The sequence below is a fragment of the Chanodichthys erythropterus genome, chromosome 3 (genome assembly GCF_024489055.1).
Source record: "Chanodichthys erythropterus isolate Z2021 chromosome 3, ASM2448905v1, whole genome shotgun sequence".
NCBI lineage: Eukaryota > Metazoa > Chordata > Actinopteri > Cypriniformes > Xenocyprididae > Chanodichthys > Chanodichthys erythropterus.
Window position 1 is genome coordinate 24,293,424 of NC_090223.1, and position 18,607 is coordinate 24,312,030.

At 39.9% G+C, this 18,607-nt stretch overlaps 1 protein-coding gene across 1 annotated transcript in view; it reads right to left on the reverse strand.

The window, feature by feature from the left end:
• Positions 1 to 12,387, reverse strand: part of sdk2a (sidekick cell adhesion molecule 2a) — a 57,690-nt gene extending 45,303 nt beyond the window's left edge. The window contains exons 1-9 of the mRNA XM_067372292.1: positions 12,185 to 12,387; positions 8,667 to 8,773; positions 7,718 to 7,865; positions 6,479 to 6,612; positions 5,313 to 5,315; positions 2,969 to 3,080; positions 2,633 to 2,823; positions 875 to 958; positions 588 to 782 (exon numbers count right to left, since the gene is read on the reverse strand). Coding sequence (XP_067228393.1) covers positions 588 to 782; positions 875 to 958; positions 2,633 to 2,823; positions 2,969 to 3,080; positions 5,313 to 5,315; positions 6,479 to 6,612; positions 7,718 to 7,865; positions 8,667 to 8,773; positions 12,185 to 12,387 — 1,177 coding nt within the window. The remainder of the gene's footprint in view (positions 1 to 587; positions 783 to 874; positions 959 to 2,632; positions 2,824 to 2,968; positions 3,081 to 5,312; positions 5,316 to 6,478; positions 6,613 to 7,717; positions 7,866 to 8,666; positions 8,774 to 12,184) is intronic.
• Positions 12,388 to 18,607: the final 6,220 nt, after the last annotated feature.

Consider the following 18,607-nt stretch of genomic DNA (forward strand, 5'->3'; position numbering starts at 1 on the left):
CCTCTACCACTAAACCTACCCATCACAGAAAACCTTCTGCACTTCTAGATTTTCAAAAAAGATCATTCTGTATTATTTATAAGCTTGTTTCCTCATGGGGACCAAAACATGTCCCCACAAGGTCAAAATTTACTGGTATTACTAAACTTGCGTGGACATTTGATCCCCATAATGCAGGGAATACAAGAACCACACACACACAGGCACACACACACACACACACACACACACACACATATTCCAGAGGATCTAAATGCAAAAACATAAAAGCTATTGCTCCCTAACTTGACCAAATCAAATATGTCTTTTTTAAGCTGTCTATTAAGCATTAAATAAGTGGTGGACATAATAAAGACCTGTCCAGTGCAGACAAAAAAATCCATTATTCTTACGATCCTGCACTCTTAATCTTGGAATAATCACTCTTTCGAATCTTTCCTTCTTTCTTAAAGTAAAAGCTGCTGATAAGTCACAGACTTTATAAAATGACACATCTGACAGCAGATAAGGAAGAAGATGAATGTAGTGGAGATGTGTAATAAATGAAGACAGAGTTATTGACAGGCCCAGATGGTGCTTTGACGTACTGGTGACAGCAAGGTACGTGTTCGTCTGGATCTCTCCCGCTAAGTTGCGAGCGAAACACTGGAACATTCCGGTGTCGTCCGGGAGCAGTCCATTTATCTGCAGACTGCCGCCCACTAGGACTCTGTAACGAGGTGTCTTCACGGGGCTTATGGGTACAGCATCCTTATACCACACTATATCTGGCTGAGGAACACCTGCAGGGGCATAGGAAGAGGAGTGTTATCTAACACATCCACACACACTCATGCATACACATACATACACACCGACAGGCGCAAAAACTCACCGCGAGCTTGGCATGGGATGTCTACCACCTTCTCCATCTCAGCAGTAATATGTCTGTCGGGCTCCTTCACAAACTGAGGATGTTCTGCACAGAGATCAGTTGGGTTAGAGTACTTGACCAGACTGAACTAAAACACTCATAAAGCAACAACAATTTACACAATTATTGTAGATAAAGTATTTTCTAAATCTAAATTATCCTTTTTAAATTCAAAATATGTCCCTTACGTGCAGTTGCCAGGTTTTAACAACAAAACCCGCCCAATTGCTACTCAAAGACGGTAAAAATCGCATTCCGGGGGGTAAAATCCATGTTTTTGGCGGGGTTCCTCTATTGAAATTAGCATTCCAGTGGCTAAATATCATGTTATTTGGGGTCGCTTCAGCCTGTGGACATGAAAAACAACCCGCGGCAACAGTGTAAAAGTAGCCCAATTCCACGGGAAAACCACGGACTTGGCAACACTGCTTACATGATCCTTGCAGAAACAAACCGGTTTGAAGCAAGTGGTTTGCAACGTCAGTCCAGAATTTTACAAAAGATTAATTTGTAATGACAGGACCACTAAAAAGTTTTAGAATTTTATAGTACATTATTTATCTATTCATTTATTTAAAAAAAAAAAAAAAATTAACCCAGGTTCCCTTTGGACATTAAACAAAATGTTCACCACTGAACTACTAACGTATTACTTATTCATACTCTTATGGAAAAGTGCAACAAAGAACAGTGACTTAAAAGACCCAAAAGCCATTTGTAAAACTTGAAGTTACTGTTTGGAAAACACCTGGATAAGTTTATAAAAAAAACTGAAAAGCTTAGAATCTTCCTTGGAGCACTGTGAAGCCCATCATAACAAATGGGAATGAACAGAGCACAACCCAGACAGCACTAGGATTGAGCTATCTCAACAAATTCAGCAACTGGACCTGAATATCTGTCAGAAAATCACTGTAGAGTAGTAACCAGAAAAGAGCTACAGTTTGTCGATCTAAGTGGCAGAAACTGAACAGACATAAATAAAAACACACAGAATTACCTTCCTAGAAGGAAGACATTTCTAAGGAAAATCAATGCCAAGATTCACCAAGATTTTGTTAAAATCCGATTGAGAAATCCCTTTTTTGAAGGTACATCTTGTGCCTAAAATTGAGCTATGTGAGTCATGAAAGGAAAGCGCTGGCTTTGGTCCAACACCTTGGTGATACTATCCTTACCATCATGCATTGATCAGTAGAAGCAGAACTTCTTTCAGTCCGCCAGATATGTAGGTTTTGTTCAAAGATGTATTTTCTATCAGGACAATGACCCAAAATTACACAACAGGCAAGGATTTTAAAAACAAGGCTAATATTTTGCAATGACCCAACAAGAACTTTGACTTGAATCCAGTTGAAATCTAGTGTATGACTTGCACTCAACAAAATTGCACTCCACAGAAACTCGGTAGAGTTGGAGCATATATGCATGGTAAATGAGCAGAAACGAAACAAAGTAAATGTGCATGTCTCGAAGAGACATACTCAAGGCTGTAATTGCTGCAAGAGGGCCAGTATTTACCCTAAGAGATGAATACTTCCATAAATGAGTCTTTCATCTTGGAAAAATGAATGAATTTTTTCGCATGCCTCTGTGTTGACATTTTTGAAGATTAAAAGGAAGAAAATGATGCAAAGAGGATGAATACTTTCTGTACAAGGCACATTTTAAACACATCTCTGACATAACGTTTGACAGGAAGGAGGAATGTGAGGTTACCCAGCACGTGCAGATATGCTCCAGCGCTGACAGAGGGGGCGCTACTGCTCCGGAGGGAGGCTTCACATTCATAGTATCCACTGTCACTGACCAACGGACCACTGATGGTCAGACGGCGGCCAAAGTCCCGGAGGCCTCGGTTTACCAGCACTCCATTTTTCCGCCATGTAATGCTGAGCTTAATGAGAGGCCTGGAGGTAAAGCGAGAGAGAAATACGGATAAACACAACCGGGAATGAGAGATAGGATTGGCCTGAAGGAAACAAATAAACAGAATTGAGTTTTAATAGTTTGATAGAGGTCATTTTGTGTGCTTGTGCACACACACACACACACCTTGCATTGGCCACACACTCCAGAGTGACTTCAAATGTGCCCACCATCACACTGGTGTTTTTCGGTGGGATTATAATAGATGGAGCGATGGGGTCTGCTGGGCCGCCAATGTCTAAAGTGAAGCAGAAGCATATAGGCAAGAAAATCACAAATGAGATCTCAAGAGTTTCTCTTAAATTGGTTCGGCTTGCTGCCTGAAATAGTGCAAGATGCGACACAAGATGTAAATTAGCCTTCCAGACTACTCAAATTCTGAATATTTAATAGAAATTAATAGAAATAGCGGAGTTTATTACGATTTTTTTTTTTTTAAAGAAATTAAAGGGTTAGTTCACCCAAAACTGAAAATAATGTCATTTATTACTCCCCCTCATGCCGTTCCACACCCGTAAAACCTTCAATCATCTTCGGAACACAAATTAAGATATTTTTGTTGAAATCCGATGGCTCAGTGAGGCCTGCATAGCCAGCAATGAAATTTCCTCTCTCAAGATCCATTAATGTACTAAAAACTGTTTAAATCAGTTCATGTGAGTACAGTGGTTCAATATTAATATTATAAAGCGACAAGAATATTTTTGGTGCACCAAAAAAACAAAATAACGACTTATATATTGATGGCCGATTTCAAAACACTGCTTCAGGAAGCTTCGGAGCATTATGAATCAGTGTGTCGAATCATGATTTGGATCGTGTGTCAAACTGCCAACGGCTGAAATCACGTGACTTTGGCGCTCTGAACCACTGTTTCGACACGCTGATTCATTTTGCTCCGAAGTTCCTGAAGCAGTGTTTTGAAATCGGCCATCACTATGTAAGTCATTTTTTTTTTTTTTTTGACGCACCAAAAATATTCTCGTCGCTTTATAATATTAATATTGAGCCACTGTACTCACATGAACTAATTTAAATGTTTTTAGCACCTTTATGGATCTTGAGAGAGGAAATGTCATTGCTCCCTATGAAGGTCTCACGGAGCCATCGGATTTCAACTAAAATATCTTAATTTGTGTTCTGAAGATTAAAGAACGTCTTACGGGTGTGAAACGACATGAGAGTGAGTAATACATGACAGAATTTTCATTTTTGGGTGAACTAACCCTTTAATACTTTTATTCAGCAAGGATGCATTCAATTTATTTATTAAACGTGACAGTAAATACACTTATAGTGTTACAAAAGATTCATATATTTCCAATAAATGCTGTTCTTTTGAACTTTATATTCATAGAAGTATCCTGAAAAAAATACTAGGTAGCACAACTCTTAGAAATGTTATTTGAGCACGAAATCAGTATATTAAAATGATTTCTGAAGGATCATGTGACTCTGAAGACTGGAAAATTCAGCTTTGCCATCACAGGAATAAACTACATGAATAAAGTTCGTAAACAAACTTTGAAGTTGGTTTGAGAAAGCCAGACCAGAAAGTTTGACAAAGTTTTAAAAGCTTGAAATTTGACGCTTTTCAGTTTTAAGTAGTTTGAAGTTTAAAGTAGTTTTTAAGTTTCAAAGGCAATACAGTCTATCAGAAGATAGATAGATAGATAGATAGATAGATAGATAGATAGATAGATGATAGATAGATAGATAGATAGATAGATAGATAGATAGATAGATAGATAGATAGATAGATAGATAGATAGATAGATAGATAGATAGATAGATAGATAGATAGATAGATAGATAGATTGATTGATTGATTGATTGATTGATTGATTGATTGATAGATTGATTGATTGGCTATGTTATTAAACTATGTAAATGAGCCTATGTGAAAAACTTTTCATAATCAATTGCCAATGGATAAAATCCAGCTCCAACCTTCATTTCTTTCTGTTTAAATATCCTGTTTTTGCACTCACAATGTGAAATTATAGAAGTAAAATGGATTACCAAAAGCATTTCAAAGAGAATTTAAATGGAGAGCAAAAGGAGACGTTTGCTTTATTCTTTAGCTTATGAGATTTTTCTTCTGAGGAAAAACACCTTAATAATAATCTCTCTAGAGATTTCAATATAAACTCATGAACGTTTCTCTGGATTCTTCCAAGCCCAAATTACCTGAGCTATATAATTAACATGAATTTAACAGCTTTACACTTTTACATTATGTTGTCTGTAAAAGTGTGTGATCTTCTCAGTGGATGGCCTTTCCCTGACCCCACTGGAGCCATTTGGGTGCCCATGAAACCTTGAACCAGAGAAGCCACTTGAACAAGCAATCTGTGAGCAATAAAATTTCCTTCTTGGAAGAGAGAGAAACAAAGGGTGGTGATGGAGGTAAAGGTAAAGAAAGAAAGCAGACATAAAGCTAATCTTAAAGCTCAGAGCACTTGTTCACCTCCTCACAGCCCTCTCCATTATGTGCTTAGTATTATATATGTAATTGTCTGCACCCTCTTCTCCTGTAAGTGCATTGTAATACCTTCACTAATGTGCCATGCTGCAGAATGGGGCTTGATTGAGAGACACCGTCGACATGATTAAATGCCACGCTGGAAACCTTTTGCTGCCCATTGATTCTCTGCCCTCAATCAGTGATCTCTCTTCTCTTCCATCTTGATCTGATTCACCTTTATTTGCTTCAATTTCCATACTTAGACCCCTGGATAAGAGTTACAGTAGGCCATGGTCTCACAGAAGGTCTTTATGGTCTGCCTCTCTTTTTTGTGGGGTCTATTAAAGAGAAGGGCTGTTTTTATGAGGGTGATTAATCACCCTGTCATTGTGGCACTGCAGGACCACAGCTATCATACAAAGCTCGATGAAACTTCACCACACGGCACATGCTCGCAATCTACCGCGTGGCGAGTTGGGAAATATTGATTATTGAAAAACTGGCCCAATATGTGTGCTACATTTGGTGTCATGCACAGCCACTAGGTGGCGATGGGGATCTTTACGTCAATTCACCTGTTGGACAGTGCGAAAAGCTCATTTGCAAATAATTAAGATTGTCTAGCAGCTAGTGTAAATGCTCAGACACATTGTGAAGTGTTGCTTGTAAGGGTAGCTAGCATCTTTTCGCATCTGTTTTCTCTCAACTATTTGTATCAATAAAAGAGGGAAAAGACCAATTTTTTCAAAGTAAACACCTTAAATAAATAATAAAAAAAATACCAAAATGAACCAAAACAAACCAATTTGAGTTTATTTAAATTCAAAGTTTGAGTTAATACAATGAAGGTGATTGGTTTAACCAACATAAACTCAAAATATTATGTTATCCGAACCATCTTAATTAAGTTGATTTGACAAAAGAAAAAAAAATTTGTGATAACAAATCATGAAAATAATTTTTCACAGTGTATGTTATTTGATTACCTGTATGTCATCTGACCATAAACCAACATCTGAGAACAACAAATATGCAAATGTGTAACTTTTTAACTTAAAATCTCAGGCGGGAACAATTAAATATTTTAGGTAAAGGGTTCGGTGACCTTTTTTGAAGACAACTAGCCTGGACATCACCAAACTTGTGTAAATTCTTTAATCAGAACTCACTTTCTACATTCAGGATGACGGGCTGGCTGGTCTTATTCTCTCCATTCTTGTCGTTGACGGCCTGGGCGTAGTACCGACCTGCATCTGGGGCTACGGCGGAGAGGATGACAAGGGTGTTGTCCAGAGTAATGGCTCTAAGAAGTTTGAGAGAGAAAAGCAGTCACAAAACTAGAAAGCACAACTGCAACTGGCAAACATGTCAGTAAACAACTCAAACACACAAGAGCGCAGAGGAAAACTGTTTACGTCCAATAGGCTGGGATGGTAATGTTATTTGCATTGACGACTCGAGTGGATAAGTGTTTTAGGATTGCTGGAGCTAAAATGCAGGTCATGCGTGAGTGTGTGTGGTTAAATGAGAGTCGACACTTGGAGTGCAGTGAGATTAGAGCCTGTGTATCTGTCAGCACAAGCCTGATCAGTCCAGATTAAACCGACTCCAGCACAATTAGAGTGAGGGCTCTCACAGAGTCCAAACCAAATGCGCAGTGGAATATCAATGCATTGAAGGGGCAACAAACAAGCGGCAAACAAATCGTATGCTGTCAGGCCCTCTCACCATCATATAGGACCATTACTGCCGCTCGAGAGACACAGAGAAAGAGAGCAAGAAAGAATGAAGGTCTGAGCAGCACCGCTGGAGCCTCAGATGTTTATATAACCCCTGCCTCACTGCTCAGTGTCTCATTGGGGAATCCTCATATACTCCAGCTGAAAAACAGTGTCTGAATGTTCTCCAGTCAGTGCGGTGGGGGAACACAATCCTAAGTGTCTAAAACCCTCACGTCACATGTGACATGCCGGACGATCAGCATGAATTATAGATCATCAAACACGCCAGCTGTTTTTGTTGAGCCTCATGCTGGCGGATGAGGTAAATTGATCTCAGGTGATTACTGAGACCTTTCTAACACGGACTGTTTATCATACACACTCACACATACAGGGTGCAAAGTCTGTCAATCATCCAAGGTCATCAATAAAGACCTTTTGTCCACTTTGTCTAATTGGCTCCTGTGTTGCCGGCTTCCTCTCTAGCTTTCAATCACATTTAGTCTAAAGTCAACAGGGGTTCTTATTATAAGAGATTTTATCAATGAGAGCTTCTGCAATAAATACTCCTGCAGTGTTTCTGGAAGTTCTGGAGTAGAATTGAACTCTCTTTCTGTAAGGTATAAAAGCCCTTCTGTGAGAACGGGGACCATTAAGTTGACTCTGAGGAAATGAATAGAAGATTACATGCGGCTGCTGGGGGGGATCTTGCGTCCGTCTCTAAACCATGTGATCCCAGGCCGCGGGAAGCTGTGGATTTGTGGCGGGGAGATCAATGCCGCCTCCCCTTGGGACACTACCTGAGACCGTTCACCCTCCACAAAGCCTTCCATGTCTGAGGAACAAAGAAAGAGGGAGCACAAATCAGGAAGAAAAAGGAAAGTGAGAGTACAAAACCAGAACAGGTACATTGTGAGTCATTTGAAAGAAAACACAAAGCTCCAATCTTGTGATACGACTGACTTGGCAATACTTAGTCCTAACTTGTGACAAATTTGTAGCATCAGCTTTTTATATGCCAATTTATCTGTTCTAAATAAAGCTAAATGCTGCATGAAGCAACAAAAATGGCAATCAAATTTTTGTTAGAATCCCAAACCCTACGTTTTACATTAATCATCCCAAACTGTTTGCACTAAAGGTTCCTCAAATCACCATCCCTTGACTATAAGTGTGGTCACATTTACTGTTGTTTGACAAATTTTTGCAGGGTGAAATCCAGTTATTTTGCACATGAGGGAGAAGGATTTCCCCAGGATTTTTCGCGTTTCCCAGTAAATTTCCTCAGATTTCGTAAAGGGTTCAAGTTGGTCACATAGATTGGCCACATTGACCAACAGTGTTGGGGTAACGCATTACAAGTAACTTGAGTTACGTAATCAGATTACTTTTTTAAGTAACGAGTTAACGCATTACTTTTTCAATTTACAACAAAATATCTGAGTGACTTTTTTAAATAAGTAAAGCTAGTTACTTTGTTTTCACATTTATTGAGAGACAGCGACTTCCCTGAACGGTGTTTCATATATCGCTACACTATCGTCAACAGAAATTTTGCCTGCATCTTAAATGATCATACTTACAAAGTTTTAGGATTTATTGTTTGTACTGTATTAGGATGTGATGTGACACTTACAGGCGACTTGGACTTGTGAACTCCTCTGCATCAGAGCTCCCACCCTGTTCCTGACAATGCATCTGTAGAAGCCTGCATGGGAGCGATCCAGTGAGGAAATTACATACCTGGTGAAAGAAAATCAGAATCATTGTTTGCTAAGTTTCATACTCAGCATGTGAGCTTGCAGCTAGCCCAAAGCACTGGCTAAAACAAATGGCCTTTGATCCAAAAGAGCTATTTATCGGTCCATAATTAATCATACAGTTCTAGCTTCTGCTCAAGTGTAGATCAGGGCACAACACTCAGCTAGCTCAGGGTGTTCATGGGTAACCTGTTGAAGTAAGAACCCTCATCAACAATAGATAAGAGTCCTCAGGCAGCCCTGATGCTGTGATCACAACAAAACACAGGAGAGGCTATTGGCACTTCAGATAGAACAAACGAGAGAAATATTTATGTGGATGTGGGTTGGATTATGGACGGGGCCAGTGCCCTTGAACCTTTGAACTCGATCAGGCTGTGTGACCTGCGACCATCAAAGGTAGCTGAACACCAGAGGGTATGCTTGCATACAGTGCAAGCTGACCACTAGTTGGCCACTGGGGGACCCGGGTCCCCTTACGGCATAGAATAAGAAATAGGTAGGAAAACATTAACATCCATAATGCACTGGGAATGTTGCTGTCCAAGGCCTCTCCTACCAGTCAGCTATGTGTGGATACACTTGACCAGAGTCAAATACTGCCTTGCTTTAGTAGGTAATACTTCTTAGCAAACTTTTAGTTATAATAGTGTTGACTTGTTTTGTTCCCAGGTGCAAGAATTCATTTTCAGAATTTAGCAAGGGTGAGTTACTTTCGGTTTCCAGTGAAGCATCCAGCCTGTTGTAGGCAGTGACCAAAGGCTGCAAAATATTGTAAATATGGAGAGAAACAAATTGGATGACCACAAACACAGTGTTTTAGAGGGGACAAACTGAAAGAAACTGCCGTTCCATCAGTTCCGCCAAACCCCTGAGGCAAAACGGCACCATGCACTGTTAAGAAAGCTGTTGCCATAGTGTTCCACTTTTACCATAATGCTGTTTAAAGAGTATAAGTGCAATACAATTTTCAGTCATAAACCTCTTACAATACCTGTTCTGTAAATAATCCTGTCGATCTGACTCTCCTGTCGGGGATACAAAAATATGGAAGTGTACTCTGTAGTTTTAAATGCTGCCCCTCTCTTACAATCGATTGCAAACTTGCATTCAGATCTGCCGATGAAACCGATAAAACTGATGAAAAGAAGTTGCCGCCCAACATTTCTTTTTCTTTTTTTATAATCCAATTCAGCCACAATAAGGAATAAAAAATCTATTGCTACTTCCATTTCAACACAATTTATAGGCACTTTTTTATTTTTTAAAGTCAAAGTTGGGTTCCTATTAAAAATAAATTAATTAATAAAACATATTACAGCAAAAATCCACATCTGAATTCTAAAAGGGATAGTTCACCCAAAAATGAAAATGAATTCTATCATCTTTTACTCACCCTCATATAGTTCCGAACCTGTCTGACTTTCTTTCTCCAGTAAGATATTTTGAAAGAAAGTCAAACAGGTTAAAAACAAAATAAAGGTGAGTAAATGACAGAACTATCCCTTTCAGACTTTTGTAGGTTATGTAGTCACCCTTGTCACTTAAAGCAGGAAAAGGGTTTTGATCCAAATATGGGTATGGGTTATTTATTTGCTTTGAATGTCTGCAGTCGTAGTCATGTATGCTGCTGAAATAATAATCATAATAATATATATATATTTTTTTTAAAACTAGGCGTCATTATGAAAACATAAAGTAGGCAAGTGTATTTTTACACCTACGCACAAGGCCTCAGTCACGAGCCTGTGACAAGACCTATTAGTTAAATGGAGTGATAAAAAGAGAGCCGAACATGTGGGCAGTGGTGCTTTTATTCAAGCAGTCAACGCTGCCTCATTTTTACAGCGCCAGCTACTTTTCCGATATTTTAGTTTTCCTGCATTACCAGTCACAGGTATAGTATAACCTACTGAAGTGGATTAAACCTTTTTCTTTGAGCGGTGGATGTGAGGAATACAAAGGAGTGAGCAGGTCCTGACTTATTGAAAAAACACACAGTGTCTAAGAGGTAGGAGACTGCTGGGAAGTTTCGGTCACCAGGGATCTTTTAGAAATGCTCTGTGGACTGCGTTGGAAACCGCTCCTATTGTCTTGACTGACAGACAGAAAAGCAGGAACCTCAGCAAGAGGCCAGAAAAAGTCTGACTCAACCATTACTAAGAGTAAGCACTGCGGACTTTAGCCATTAGAAAGTACAAATATGAAAGAGTCCATCTGGAGTCCTGTGGTCAGCAGGCAAAAAGAATGCGAGCAAAAAATACAGACCAGCCACCTCACTGTGACCAGAGAGAGAGAGAGAAAATCACTTTGCTTTTTCTAGTATAAATATTACATATAGCTTTCAAAGCTACTGAAAATAATTCACAAGGTACTCGACTACCTGCTCTTTCTTGATTGATAATTCCACACTGCCTTCACCACTGATACAACATTTATGCGGAATACATAAAACAAAACATGGACGACAGGGATCGCTCAAAAAATACATCTCATTCTCATTTAATGTGAGCTGAGAGGCAATATGAGAGTGATTTCATGGCTGTGGAGGGAACGAGGCACTACAATTCAAGAGGATTACAATCCACAAATGCTCCTGACTCACCAAAAAGAAAGGAGACAAATAAAGATATATAAATACAAGAAAAACTGAATAAAATATGTTGCATTTGAAACTGTGATGAATACTGTTGTATTTGTGATGGTGAAAAAGCTGTCTAAATGAGTGTTTCTTCAACTACAGGAACTTTGGTGATCTGGGTTAGTTTTTATTCAAACCAAAAGATTTCATTTTTTTCTCTTTGTAATATGAAGGTCATATCAAAATGGTTTTGGAATTATTATTTTTTTTTTAAATGCCTATTCTGAATAGATTTTTATTGTTTTTCTGTTCTCCCAGACCCAAACATTCAATCTTAAAATATGAAAATTCACTGTAAAAATATTAATCATTACAACAGTAGAAGTGGATTGTTTGAGAGGAAAATAAAGAAATATAAAGGAAATATTGAACAGAATATTTCAGATGTAATTTTGTCAAACTGTGAAAAACATTTTTTATAAAATGCAAAACACAAAAGAGCTGTTTGATTTATTCCGACAATGTCATTTTTGGAGTAAATCGGACAAACTCTTTTGTGTAAATGTCAAATTTAAAATGTCATTTCCTTCACCATCACTATTTCCACCACAAATGTTACCAAATCAAATACATATTTGAGATGTGACATTGTGCTGGGAATGTTCATGGCTTTCAGAAAAAGAAAAAAAAAAAGACACATTTGATCCATTTATGTTCACTGTTAGACTAAGTGTTAGTGTGAAAAGTGCATTTTAAAAATGTCTACAAGTTGCAGAAACACTCATACAGCAGTGGGAAGATGGGAAGTGTCACCTGTACTCCAGGGAGAAACGTGTCAGCTCAGTCCCATTGTAAAGCCATTTGAACTCCAGGGGCCAGCTGCCCTCAGCCATGCAAGTGAGAACCACCCGGTTTCCTTCCAGGTGGATCTGGGTTGCCACCGGCTCCATCTTGAAGTAAGGTGGGACATCATCTGGAGGGAGAGAGAGCAAGACAGAAAGAAAGAGGCTTAGCATGTTTCACCCAAGTAGGACATGTTCCTGGATCAACATCCTTGTTATTCCTAAGACAACATTTCTACCAGCCAATCCGATATAAGGGTGAGATTTAGAGTCAGGCTTAAGGCTGAGGTTACATTTACATTTGCATGTATTCATTTTAGCAGAAGCTTTTATCCAAAAGCAACTTACAAACCAGAATAATACAAGCAGATTAATCCAAGGGAGAAAACAATACATGTCGAGCTATCATGTAGCAGACTGTTTCGACTGAGCATTAGAATAGTGCAGCACATTGGCTACCTCTTCTCTCAAAAGTCTTTTGTGTATGTCTCACCATTGTCCCTCTAACATTCATACAAAAAACACTTTGGATCCTATTTTAATGATCTAAGTGCATGGTCTGAAGCACACGGCGCAGGTGCATAATACGCTTTGGCTAGTTTAACGACAGAAAAAATGGTCGGTGCACAAGGCGCATGGTCCAAAAGGGTTGTAACTAGTCTCTTAATGAGTCATGGGTGTGTTTTGGGCAATAAACCAATCAGAGTGTCATCTCCCATTCCCTTTAAATGCCAGGTGAGCTTGCACCATGGCAGATTGGTATTTACGTGGAAGAATACAGACACCCTCAACCTGACGAGTCAGTTTAAATACATGTGTGTATTGGTCAAATAATTTGCCAATTTCATTCGTCATTACTGCAAATAGGTAATTCCGATACATATAATGACTTTCCATTATGACATTATCTTTATGTACACAATAATACATTTTTACATTGTAATCCTATTATTTTTAATATTTGGCATGTTTGTGTGTTGCTGCGCTTCCCTGTGTTTGTAAAAAGCATAGCGTTGTGCACCCGCCTATAGGTTCATATTACTAACGTGCCCTTAAAATAACAACAACAACAAAAATACTGCGCCATTGAGTTAAAAGCAAGCTTTTGTGTGCCAATGGCACACAAAATAGCAACGCACCAACAATGCACCTGAATACTACTCGTTTTCATACCAGCACGCCCATGAGTGAACAACTGGGCGCAAAGGCATTTGCTATTTAAACAACATGGCGCTGGACGTGCAAATGATGACTGTGTCGGGCTGAAACTAGAAAAAATACTTGCGGCGGGTGTATGATAGGGCCCTTTGACTTGTATTTGCTTTTTTGATTTTAATAGTTGCTGCTGAAGATGTTAAGTTATTGGTAAGTCCATTAAAGGTGTGACTTCAGCCACTTTCTAAGGATTCCAATGGACTCTGTTGTTCGGCACGAGTGAAGGTTGGAAGTTCATTTCACCTAAGAGTGTGAAGGTTTTAAACAGTGGCCTTGCTGTGATGGCACCACCGGGTATTGCTCGGCCAATGACCGCATGGGATGAGAGGAAATAAATATGAAGATTCTTACAGCTAGTATTGGGGCTGTGACTGTTTCTTCTCTTCTTTTTTTTTGGCATTATGATATAGAGAGTGGAAACACGTCAGAGCTTGTGCACTACCCACCAGGCCATGTAAACAACTAGGTATGATTGTTTGAAAGGAGTGTTGTTTACTACCAACAAAGAAAGATGAGACATTCTCACCGCTGAATCACATCTTGCTAAGCGTCAGAGAGACAGAAACAAAGGCAAAAGAAGCCATTAGCATCGAAAAGTAAACACGATTTGACAAACTCAATTTGGCCTCTTAAAATATAAAAGACAATTTAAGAAACAATTTGTCTGTTGTGACACTGAGACTCTCTGTAACTGAAAGAGGAGACATCTGAAGTCATGATAGAGGGAGGGTGAGGTGAGAATTTCAGGGGCCTGACGGGCTAAGTGAGGGAAGGTTTTGAAGATAACTTTAAGATGCAGTCGCTCCGCCTGCAAACCTGACAGAATGAGCTATAGTGTGCTGAGGAATCCATTCATCTTCAGTCTTTCTAAAACAGCCGGATTATACAGACTCTCAGACAAACACAAAGCCATGCATGCGGGTGCCTTCAGCCAAGAGACAAAGTGCTTTCATTTCCCTCATGAGGAGCAGATGATGGGACCTATCGATCGTGACCGAGTCGTTCTCTGTAGGTGACATGGATCTGATTGTCATTGTGTTTGTGAAAAGCCAATTAAAGCTTGTATTAATTGAGGCAATAAGCTAGTGAGCCCTGGAGCTCCGTTGCAGGGTTGTTAAACATTCTGCTAATTTCTCTGTGCTGCAAGGTGCACCGAGAGACATGTTGAGAAGTCTCACCTCTAGGGGGTGCCATCAAGCATATACATAATTATGTAGTTTGGATTTGTGAGGTACGCCACACAAATTAAAAATACACAAGTAAATGATACATATTAACTTATGATACACATTAACTTTTACAGTGTGGTCAGGTGAGGGCATCTGTAAATGCTGTCCGGGGCTCTGTGGAAAGCGCGGCATAATAATAATATTTATTAAATCTAGCCATATCACTACGATCTTGCACAAACATATAAATACCCATAAAAACAATCATACACGCACACCACCCACATACTCTCCTGCAAAAGAATGGGTAATTCTTTTCATCTAAAGGAGCTGGACTGTTATCATCCTAATCAATTCTGGTACAACCCTCCAAATCATTGCCATTGGATAACAGGCTCTTGAAAACAATTCCTCTGTGAGCACATATAGACTGCCAGTCATTTCCTACAACACCCCCACCCCACCCTAAGTGCACAGCGCTCGCCAACCGTGCCACCACAGTCATTTTATCCTCCAGTAAATGCACTGCCATTCAGTACAGCCAGTGGAGAGGCACATCCACTTAGCAATGCCGCACTATAAACATACCCCCATTAGAGACCTCAGGTGCAAAATCAGACTGATGGACGGTTGTGCATATGTGTGCAAATGCGTGTGTGGCTTGGCTGTGCACCATTATTTGCACCATCTTATAGTCTCATCTCGACTGCCCATAGAAAAACCACGAGTGAGACTGACTTTGATATGTCAATCGACAAAAATCTAATTAAATTGATTAAACTGAGCCAGTTTTTTTTCCCCTTAAGATTTCTCTCCTGAGATCACCCAACAAAGTATTATACTGCTAGCCTAGTAATACCAGACTCTGCTACTTCACTTTGCTTCGTAGACAGAGTCTGGAATGGCACAATAGAGAAGTGTTTTCTCTCTCGCTAGGGGGCGCTTGTCTGAAGTTTAAAATCATTGGTTACCCGTAAGCCAATCAGATATGTTTAGTTATGACGTATGTTATGCGCCTGTACAGCCGCATCGAAGCACAGACATCATGCATCGAACTCAAATCTATGATTGAACTTCCACTGTAAACCTGTTGTAAACACATGATAAAACAAATGTTTATCAAACACTCTTCTTGTTCTGGCTTCAGTTTGAAAAAGAGTTGAATGTTCTCCATAACAGAGCGAATTGCATCCCGTGTCTCGTTTCCCATTTCCGCAGTCGTTTCGGTTTTCGATTTCTCTAACCTACAATGTAAAACTCTGCGCTTAGCATCTACATCACGGCTCTCAGCCCGCCCTCTGTTTGTTGATTTGCCCGGCTGTTTCCAGACCGGTGGCAAACAGAAAGCTCTGACGCTGTATCAGACTGAGTACAGAAGCGAAATGAAATTGAGGGGAAGTAGGAAGTCTGACGTAGTCAGGCTATTATACTGCCCCAAAATACCCCAAAATTTGGTACCAATTTTGGTACCAAGATTTCAATATATACCAAATATAATGTACTCAATTTAAATATTTCTTATCAAACCTTTCATTAAAGGATTACTTCACTTTAAAATGAAAATTACCCCAAGATCTACTCACCCTCAAGCCATCCTAGGTGTATTTGACTCTCTTCTTTCTGATGAACACAATTCGAGTCAAGTCATATTAACAAATATCCTGAAGCATCTAAGCATTATAATTGCAGTTATTGTGACCAAGGAGTATGAATATCAAGAAAATGCATCCATAGTATCCATTAATAAAGTTCTTCTGAAGTGAAGCGATGAGTTTGTGTAAGAAAAATCTCCATATTCAACAAGTTTTATTAACAAGCAGCATTAGCGGCATTAGCCACTATTACCCACCAGCCCTTTCTGTTTGGGAAGTAATCATTTAAAGATTTTCACATATTTAACAAGTTATAAAGTAAAATATCTAGCTTCTGCCAGACTGCCTTCCATATTCAACTTATGAAAAAAGTGTAACTGACACAGTCAGAATATGAAAGGCTGTCTATGTGAAATATGTGAAAATCTTTAAATCATTAGTTCCCAAACAGACTGGGGAAAGGGCTGGTGGGTAATAGCAGCTAATGCCTCTTCGCTATAGTCTTACTGTAGGTTACGAATTGTCCTGAGTGTATATTTTTTTCTAAGGAATTTTAGGAGAAACATCTGAGAAAATGTTGATACTTCAAACAAAACTGAGAACTCCATAATGTTTCCTATTATACTGCTTCTGAAGAAAGTTATGCTGTTTATCTAAATTGTTAAACTTTATGGTCGAGAGATCCCAAAAGGGTTGGAGCAGCTGTGTTGTTTTAGATACAAAGAAATGAACAGGGCTTTTGTGGCCGAACACACAGTGTGGTAAAAATTTCACTCCCATGGGTTCCCATTATGTCAGACGAAAGGTTAAGTTAGCATGAAATGGAGGCAGAGCACGACTAGTTTGCAGAGGTCTGACATTGTCCTCACACAGGAAGCTTCTTGGTGCTGAGAGCGATCTCCATATTGTAATGAGAATGTCAGTCAGTGCCTGTGGCCTCTTCACTGTTTGAGCACCAGGCTTTGATCTGCTGGGGCTCAGGCAGGGTTAAGCAGCTCTGTTTCTCACTCTCTAAAATCCTGCTCTGAGTGGGCGGGCTAGGTCCGCAGGAGAGCATGCCCACAGAGAGCAAGAAACCCCGGGTCAGGATGATGCTAAACTCAGCCTTAATGAGCCATAACGCAGGTGCCATTTCTCATCAGAATCCCTGTGGTTTGGAAAGTAGAAGAAAAAGGAAAAGATAAAGCTGAAGTATGGTTTCTTTTTGTGCTGGTCTTCATGGGAGGTGGCAGGAGATAGGAAGCATACCAACATACGCTGGGGGAATTAAGTGTACTATGTTGAGGTTCCTTTGATACATTGTGTGTTTGTGTGTGGGTGTTGGGTGGCATGGATTGTTGGTCCAGATGGAGAACCTACAGGGGTGGTTCCTCTGCGGTGGAGGAGCCCTGCACTGGGCAAGCTGAGCTGGCCTGAGTCAGGAGGTATTTAATGTTCTCTTCATGCTTGGTCGGGCTGAGAGCATCATTCTGCTGTGCCCTTATCCACCTTGCCACCACTGGCCACCTTAGAAACGAACAAAGAGGCACTTCCACTAACCTGACAGCCAACCTCGAATGGCAACGCTCCACTCAGGCTGCTGCTGCAGCACACACAGAATTTTAATAGCTCTGAGACAAAGGCCACAGGCACCAGCCGGGATCCATAAAGCATACCCCTCAGAGCTTTCACTGCACCACGCTGGCATGCAATCATACTCTCGGGGCTCGGACTGAACACTTGTTCTGGTGTTCCCTCCCTTATTCCAACACAGTAGGGGCCATGTCCATTTCCGCTTAATCCTCTGGCACCTGTGCATAACCACATTAGCCAATCCTGCTCCTCTCATCACAAAGGCTTAGAAAGGATGGATGCAAGGTCTAAGCAACCTCTGGCTCTTAAAGGGGTCATGCATTGAGAAATCAATTAATTTCCTTGAGCTTTTGATAAATAACACTGTGTCTACACCAGAAGCGAGTGGTGCGTTGCGATAAAAGACAATAGAACCCTTTATAATCAGCGATATTGTCTACACTGGATGTGGCACGGCGCAACGCGACACAAGAAGTTGCCCACAGTAAACAGAACAAGTGCTTTGCAACAGTCGGTTTGTCGCGTTCAGTGTAGACGGTCACTATAAGAATATTCTGTTAGTTTCAGAACTGAAAACTTCCTTGATAGTCCAATAAAAGCTTTTTTAATGTCTCAGTTGAGCTTTATTTATTTGTATTTGGTACTTTTCACTGTGGATTCTTTGGTAAATCAATCGCATTTCGGTGCAGGCTTTGCAAACCGAATTTTACGGTATGGATTCGACAGTAATGCAACAACATGTAAGTAACTGTGTTAATTCTAATGCCTGATCTGATGTGTAATGATTCATGTACACTCAGGTGTTCTTTGTCTATGTGTCAGTAAATCAAATCAGTGACTAAACGG